We start from the raw sequence: 8452 nt of genomic DNA on the forward strand, positions 1-8452 counted from the left end.
CTTGGATGTCTACCTGGACGACATAAAATATGTGTAGATAAAAATGTGTTTCCTGTTGTGCACCCGTGCAGGAAAGTCCCATTTGCTCTGCGTGAAAAACTGAAAGATGAACTAGCGCGAATGGAAAAGTTGTGAGTCATTAAGAGAATAGATGAGCCAACTGAATGGGTCAGCTCGCTGGTTGTTGTGCAAAAGAAAACAGGTGCCCTAAGAATATGCTTGGATCCAAGAGACCTAAATAAAGCGATCAGAAGAGATCACTTTAAGTTACCAACCAGGGAAGGCACAATTTGCTGGCGCAAAATGGTTCAGCAAATTAGATGCTTCATCAGGTTTCTGGCAGATGAAGCTTGACGAGGAGAGTTCAAGACTGTGCACATTTAACACCCCGGAGGGCAGGTACAGGTTTCTTCGTCTACCATACGGCATCTTGTCTGCGCCCGAAGTATATCACAAGACCATTCACATGATTTTTGAGCACATACCCGGAGTTGGGATAATGATGGATGATATCATAGTGTGGGGCTCAACACAAAAAGAACACGACGAAAGACTGAGACAAGTGCTAGATAAGACAAGGGAGGTGAACCTGAAACTTAACAGAGAAAAATGTGAGTTTGGAGTGAAGTCACTGACCTTTGTGGGAGATGTTGTGAGTGAAGAGGGCGTGAAGCCAGACCCGAGAAAAATTTCAGCAATCAACAACATGGAAAGGCCAACCAACAAAGATGAGGTCAGACGTTTCCTAGGGATGGTCACCTATCTTGCCAAGTTTGTCCAACAACTGTCAACACAGTCAGCACCTCTCAGGAGTCTTCTTGAACAAAAGAATGAATGGATATGGTGCCACGAGCAAGAACAATGTTTTCTGAGACTGAAAGAGACTCTTACACAGGAGCCCGTGTTAAAGTTTTATGACCCCGAGAAGAACACCAGGATCTCGTCAGATGTATCACAGTACGGCTTGGGAGCAGTGCTACTGCAGCAACATGAAGAGCAGTGGCTACCTGTCGCCTATGCATCCAGAGCACTGACAAGTGCCGAGACCAGGTATGCTCAAATCGAGAAAGAACTGTTGGCAAGTTTGTATGCATGTGAGCATTTCCACCAATATGTACATGGACAGATGTTTCAAGTGGAAACTGATCACAAACCGTTGGTGTCCATCATGAACAAACCGTTGAATGTCTGTCCAGTACGAATACAGCGCATGCTAATTCGACTGCAAAAATATGACGTGCACATGATATATACACAAGGAAAATATATGTACACAGCCGACACATTGTCTAGAGCAGTGGATAAGAGAAAACTTGCAGACAGTGAAAATAGCATAGAGACACAGGCATATGTAGATATGGTAGTGACATCTTTACCGGTGACTGCAGACAGAACAGAACAAATACGGAGAGAGACTATTGAAGATGAAACTATGAAAGAACTCAAGAGCGCAGTACAGAATGGATGGCCTGACAGCAAAAAGGATTGCCCCTTGAAAATAAAAGGCTATTGGAATTGTGGAGCTGAGCTCACAGTGGTGGATGACATTGTGCTAAAAGGGAGCAAATTTGTTATTCCGTACTCACTGCGCAAGCAGATGCTCGAAAAGATACACGAAGGCCACCTTGGTGAAGTCAAGTGTAAACAGAGGGCTAGAAAAGTAATGTACTGGCCAGGGATCAATCACGATATTAGCCAAACAACAGCGTCATGTGGAATTTGCCGAACTTACAGGCCAAAACAACAAGCGGAGCCACTGATGACTCATCCAGTGCCACACAGACCTTACTACAAAGTGGGAACTGATCTATTTGACTTTGATGGAAGGAGCTATGTGGTACTCACAGATTACTTTTCGAACTATCCTGAAATTGGAGCGTTGCAGTCAACATCGAGCAAAGCAGTTGTCAGTTATTTAAAGACTGTTTTCGCCAGACATGGTGTTCCATGCGAACTGTTTTCCGACAATGGTCCCCAGTTTTCTAGCTGTGAGTTTGCTGCCTTTGCCAAGGAATGGGGGTTTCAACACTCTACGTCAAGTCCAACTTATCCAAAGTCCAACGGCTTGGCAGAATGCTCTGTCAAAACTGTAAAAAAAACTTGTTAAAGAAATCACAGGACAAAGATAACTTTCAGAAAAGTTTACTGATCTACCGGAGTGCACCTCTACAAAATGGACTGTCACCAGCCCAAATACTTATGGGTAGGCGCATTCGCTCCAACCTACCAGTCAACGAGGATTTGCTGACACCCAAAAGCGCACACAAGGTCAGACAAGCTAAGGAAGTACAAAAAGCAAAGCAAAAACATCTGCATGATAGAACTGCAAAACACCTGCCTATGCTGAGGCCAGGAGATGTTGTGCGTCTCTGAGACATTTCTACAGGCACCTGGAGACAAAAAGGACAGGTGGAAGAGGAAGTTGCTCCACGCTCGTATAGGATCCAGATGGAAAATGGACCGTCTCTGAGAAGGAACCGTACGGATCTTCAACTACAGCTGACTGAAGGAAAAAATGCAGCTCAGGAAAAGGCTCAACAGGACTCAGCTGGACCTGCAGAACTTGCTGACACGGAGCCTGACCTTGCTGACCAAGGACTGACAGCAGTGTCCGCGTCACCTACTGTTGAGAGACTGTCTAGACCTAAGAGACATGTTCAGCCACCTAAGAGGCTGATTGAGGGTTGTTAAGAACTCTTTGTTTTTGCAAGTTGTTAAAAAAAAAAAAAAAAAAAAAGTTTTGACATAAATGCTTTGACATTTTTGTGTGGTTACAATGCTAAAAAATGAAAAAGTTGTAGTTTAAAATATAATAACACTTTGAGTTAAACACTATTTCTTTATAGGGGGAAAAATCTGATGTTATGAGCCAGGGAATAATAGAACTACACTACCCAGCATGCAACGGGAGTGACGAGCATGCGCTGTGGGGGGAGTTGTAAGTGGCCATGTTGACAGCTAGGATGTTGTGATATGCACGCTCTAAAAAGTAAATGTTGGGAACTCAGCCAACACGCCTCGTCTGCATTATTGATCTTGAGACAGACAACACACTGATAATTGTAAAAGAATATTTCAATTTACTCTTTCGAATGCACTAAGAAGGCAAGATACACAATACAAACACTATCTTGACAGCATTTTGATTTGAACTGGTGATTTCGAGAAGCACTTATATATTTATTTATTTATTATTTATTAACCACAATCGAGGCAGAAAGGAACGGATATGCGAAGGCTGTTCAAATGTCCAGATTGAGCCAGTACTTGCAAATAACAAATCACCCAAAAGCAATCACCCACTGATTTAATAATGGTGCCAGTGAAGCCAGAAAAACAGATAGTTAGTTTCAGTGATGAAGGGATGCTATTTTTTCCAGTGAAGATTGATTGCACATGGAAAAATGACAAAAAATTGTTAAAATATTTTTAATTGGTCACTTCAGCTGTAACTGTAGGCTAGTATCTATCTTACTGGACAAAAACAGCACATTTAAAATACTGAAATCGTGGAAAAATATATGTTCTTAGCGCACCTGAAATTGGCTGTCTGCATTCTCAAAGGGCTTTTTGTTGCCAAATGTATTTCATATGCTCTAAACCTAGTTCATAGTTGTGAGTTTCCTTTAATGCCAAACAAACACATACCAATCGTTGGTTAGAAGGCGATCGCCGAATTCGTCCTTGCTTTCTCCCGTGTCGCTGGCTGACGTGTCGTTTTCGTGGGTTTCGCTTGCATACGGTTCAAACCGATATGGCTCAATAGCTTCAGTTTCTTTTTCAATTTTGTTTCCGCTACCTGCCTCCACACTACAACCATCTGTTTCAATACATGCGTAATCTGTTGAATCGCTTAAGCCGCTGAAATCCGAGTCTGAATCCAAGCTAATGTCGCTATACCTTGCTGCTCTATCCACCATGTTTGTCTTGGCATCACTGAGTGACGTCACAGGAAAATGGACGGGTGTATCCGACGACGGTTAAAATCAGGCACTTTGAAGCTTTTTTTAGGGATATTGCGTGATGGGTAAAATTTTGAAAAACACTTAGAAAAATTAAATAAGTCACTGGGAACTGATTTTTAATGGTTTTAACCATTCTGAAATTGTGATAATATTGCCCTTTGAGCACTGTATTAGAGGGCCTCTTGTAGTACTCTAAGAGCTAGCAGATGCATGTTGCTATCATGTTTTATCAGCAAGGAAGACAGCATTTGTGTTTACTTTTTTGTCAAAGTAAACACAAACGTGAACTAGCAGCAGGACTCAGTAAATTTGTTCTTAATTTACTAATTTATTAACTATATAGAGCAGGTATCGGCAACCTTTACCACTCAAAGAGCCATTTTGACCTGTTTCACAAATTAAAGAAAACCATGGGAGCCACGAAACTTTTGAAATTTAAAATGAAATTACACTGTCTAATCCCCCTCTTATCCCCACAATTCCCCCCTCTGTCTTCCTTTTTTCTCTTTCTATCCCCTCCTGCTCCGGCCCAGCGGCACCAAATGATAATATGAATACATTTAGTAAAAGTCAAATTTAAATAAGGCAACAAGATAACACTTCTCTTTTGTAAAGTAAATGTGAACAACCGATATGGGCATGTACATCAACTATATGATTTGCCTGAGAAGCTGGACAGGACAAAAAAAATAAAAATGTATAAATCCATCCATCCATCCATCCATCTTCTTCCGCTTATCCGAGGTCGGGTCGCGGGGGCAGCAGCTAAGCAGGGAAGCCCAGAATTCCCTCTCCCCAGCCACTTCCTCCAGCTTTTCACGGGGGATCCCGAGGCGTTCCCAGGCCAGCCGGGAGACATAATCTTCCCAACGTGTCCTGGGTCTTCCCCGTGGCCTCCTACCGGTTGGACGTGCCCTAAACACCTCCCTCGGGAGGCGTTCGGGTGGCATCCTGACCAAATGCCCGAACCACCTCATCTGGCTCCTCTCGATGTGGAGGAGCAAGGGCTTTACTTTGAGTTCCTCCCGGATGACAGAGCTTCTCACCCTATATCTAAGAGAGAGCCCCACCACACAGCGGAGGGAACTCATTTTGGCTACTTGTACCCGTGATCTTATCCTTTCGGTCATGACCCAAAGCTCATGACCATAGGTGAGGATGGGAACGTAAATCGACCGGTAAATTGAGAGCTTTGCCTTCCGGCTCAGCTCCTTCTTCACCACAACGGATCGGTACAACGTCCGCATTACTGAGGAGGCCGCACCGATCCGCCTATCAATCCACTCTTCCCTCACTCGTGAACAAGACTCCTAGGTACTTGAACTCCTCCACTTGGGGCAGGGTCTCCTCCCCAAACCGGGGATGGCATTCCACCCTTTTCCAGGCGAGAACCATGGACTCGGACTTGAAAGTGCTGATTCTCATTCGATCCAGAAAGAGCTGAAGATCACGGCCAGATGAAACCATCAGGACCACATCATCTGCAAAAAGTAGAGACCTAATAAATAAATGTGGAGAGACGGAGCCGAGAAGCCGACAGCAGGGTATGGCAAATGCCGGTCCTACCCGAGATGGCGGCCAGGAGGCGGGGCGTGCGGCGGAGAGAGGAGGCGGGACCCACTCAGAGCGACGCGCCAGCCAACCAAGTCAGGTGCGTACACCACACTCCTGCGCTCAATCTCTCTATCCGCGCCTGCAGCAAAAAAGAGGCGAAGGAGGAACGATCGGGGAGGAGTAGGCGAGGAAACCACAGCAACCAGACAACGTGCAGCGACGATCGCGACCCAGTGTCACGGCAACCCACACGGTGACGGCGGCAGGAAGTCCGCCACATTGGCGCCCAACTGGGAGACACGAGCGGAAGCGGAAGATGATGACATCATCTGGGCCCTCGTCGCTAAGTATACAAAGGTGCTGGAAGATTACGGTAAAGAAGAATATGAAGAAGTTTATAATGAAGAAATTTACGTTGCGAATGAAGCTTACTTTAATGATGAAATCTACGTTGGTGATGAAGTTTATGTTGAAGAAGAAGAAGTTGATGATGATGATGATGATGAAGAAGAAGTTAAAGAAGTTGAAGTCCAAGAAAACGATGAACAAAAAGAAATAATTGATGAATAAAGAAGAATATGAAGAAGTTTATAATGAAGAAATTTACGTTGCGAATGAAGCTTACTTTAATGATGAAATCTACGTTGGTGATGAAGTTTATGTTGAAGAAGAAGAAGTTGATGATGATGATGATGAAGAAGAAGTTAAAGAAGTTGAAGTCCAAAAAAATGATGAACAAAAAGAAATAATTGAAGAAATTGTGGATGATGATGAAGATGAAGAAAAATCAGATGAAGAAGAGGAAGATGACGCCGCAGACAAGGAGCAGGAAGAAATTAAAGTGCATGCTCCACGCCGAGAGGTACCAGTGCCTGCGCCACGTCGGACTCACGTGCAGGCACCACGTCGCACCCCGGTGCCTACACCACGTCAAACCCCAGTGTCTGTGCCACGTCGGGGCCCAGTGCCTGCACCGCAACCAGTGGGGCGGACAGCTGGAAAAACCGAGGACAAGAAAATGGCTGAAGAAGAAAGCAATGCCAAGGGACCGTACTCCATGCTCACCAAGGAGGAACTCATTTCCCTGGTGAAAAGAAGGGCTGCTAAGAGTAGTGGAGGAAAGAGTCGGGAAGAAGAAGAGAGGAAAAGGACAGAAGAAAACGCCAAGAATGAATAGAGAAGATATGAGAAGCGAAAAACAAGTCCAAGGCGGCGGCGCCAGTCTCCCAGCGGACGACACAGGAAGTGAGGAGTTGGCAGACGCAACGGTTACCATGACAACGGCCCCACAGCAACACCGGCGCCCTGAAAGCCTTGGCGTAAGCAAAGTGGTGCAGAGTCAAAACGCAATGGAGAAGATGCCAAGGAAGGAAGGAAGGAGACAAGCGGCCAGGGCAGTTTTTTCCCGCTCCTTCAGAAGACAGGGGAGGGGAGTAAGCTCTGCCGGACTGAAGCCCGGCTTCGAACTGGCGGGAGAGATATGTGGAGAGACGGAGCCGAGGAGCCGACAGCAGGGTAGGGCAAATGCTGGTACTACCCGAGATGGCGGCCAGGAGGCGGGGCGTGCGGCGGAGAGAGAAGGCAGGACGCACACAGAGCGACGCGCCAGCCAACCAAGTCAGGTGCGTACGTACACCACACACTTGCGCTCAATCTCTCAAAGTGCGCCTGCAGCACAAATGAGGCGAAGGAGGAACGATCGGGGAGAAGTAGGCGAGGAAACCACGGAGACCGGACCACGTGCAGCGACGATCGCGACCCAGAGAGAGCTGACGAACCCCCGCAGCGGACGCAAACGCCAGACGCCAAAAGGCGTGCAGCGGCGGCAAGCAGGAAGTGCCCACGCGCTGAAAAGTGACGCGGCCGGATGGCCAGAAGAGGACAGGTTTATTGAAATAACAAACACAAGTCAAACCTGCTATGATGCGTCTGGTGTCCTGTGTCACGGCAACCCACACGGTGACGGCGGCAAGAAGTCCTCCACAATAAATAATATAAAATAAAATAAAAAATAAAACAAGTTTGAAAAATAAAATGAAATAACACTGCATATAAAGTGTTTTTTGCTTTGTGCTATGTATAAACAAACTATTAAGGGTTACATTTATGAAATCAATGAACGACTGCAGACAAAATGAAATACAATTTCTGCATGCAACAATACGTTTTTAACTCCGAAAAAGACATCGGGTTAAGGGTTAAGTAAAATACTTAGTCTATTTAAGTCCTCCTTGTAGTAATGAAAAAACAAAACGCATAACTTAAATTATCCACTGGCAGAGAAGCAAAAATGCTGTCCTCTCTTTCATATCTTTTTAACGGCGCCGTGCAGTCAGCTGCCAACCTGAATAATAAAATGTCTATTTCGCTGAACAATTAAAAAATTCAAATATATGCAAAATTATAGGAAATTCAAATATTTATCATACTTGGTCAAGGTGATTTCTGCTCCTGAACCGCAGCGCACAGTGTCTCCACATTGGGGCTGTATGACGTCCCCTTTATCTTCACAAAGGATTGTAAATTCTCATCTGTGAGGCGTGTGCGATGTTTGTTTTGAATAAAGTTCATGTTGGAGAACACCTGGTCACATACATAAGTGGATCCAAGGATCGACAGGACTCCAAGTGCATACTTTTTCATGTTCACATAAAAGTCGGGGATAGCGTTCCAAGTTTCGAACACAAGTTTGTTTGGTTTGGGGAGGATTTCAATATCACACTGTGGAGAGACAGAGCCGATGAGCCTACAGCGGGCTGGGAGAGATGGTTGTCCTGACCAAGATGGCGGCCAGGAGGCGGGGCATGCAGCAGAGCGGAGAGGCGGGGCACGCCTGGAGCGACACTGCAGCCATCAGCGTCAGGTGCGTACACCACACACCTGCGCTCAATCATTACATCTTCTGTTGCAGCATAAAAAGGGCGAGGGAGGAG

The 8452-nt window shown here is 45.5% G+C and overlaps 1 protein-coding gene across 1 annotated transcript; it reads left to right on the plus strand.

Moving 5' to 3' along the window:
* Positions 1-343: 343 nt before the first annotated feature.
* On the plus strand, positions 344-3007 carry LOC133543420 (uncharacterized protein K02A2.6-like). Its single transcript, XM_061887977.1, has one exon. It carries the CDS (start codon positions 344-346, stop codon positions 2105-2107), a length of 1764 nt encoding a protein of 587 aa, XP_061743961.1. The 3' UTR covers positions 2108-3007.
* Positions 3008-8452: the final 5445 nt, after the last annotated feature.

This window comes from Nerophis ophidion, linkage group LG26 (assembly GCF_033978795.1).
Source record: "Nerophis ophidion isolate RoL-2023_Sa linkage group LG26, RoL_Noph_v1.0, whole genome shotgun sequence".
NCBI lineage: Eukaryota > Metazoa > Chordata > Actinopteri > Syngnathiformes > Syngnathidae > Nerophis > Nerophis ophidion.

Coding starts and splice junctions, on each gene's coding strand:
- LOC133543420 (XM_061887977.1), top strand. CDS start 344: ATGAAGCTTGACGAGGAGAGTTCAAGACTGTGCACATTTAACACCCCG.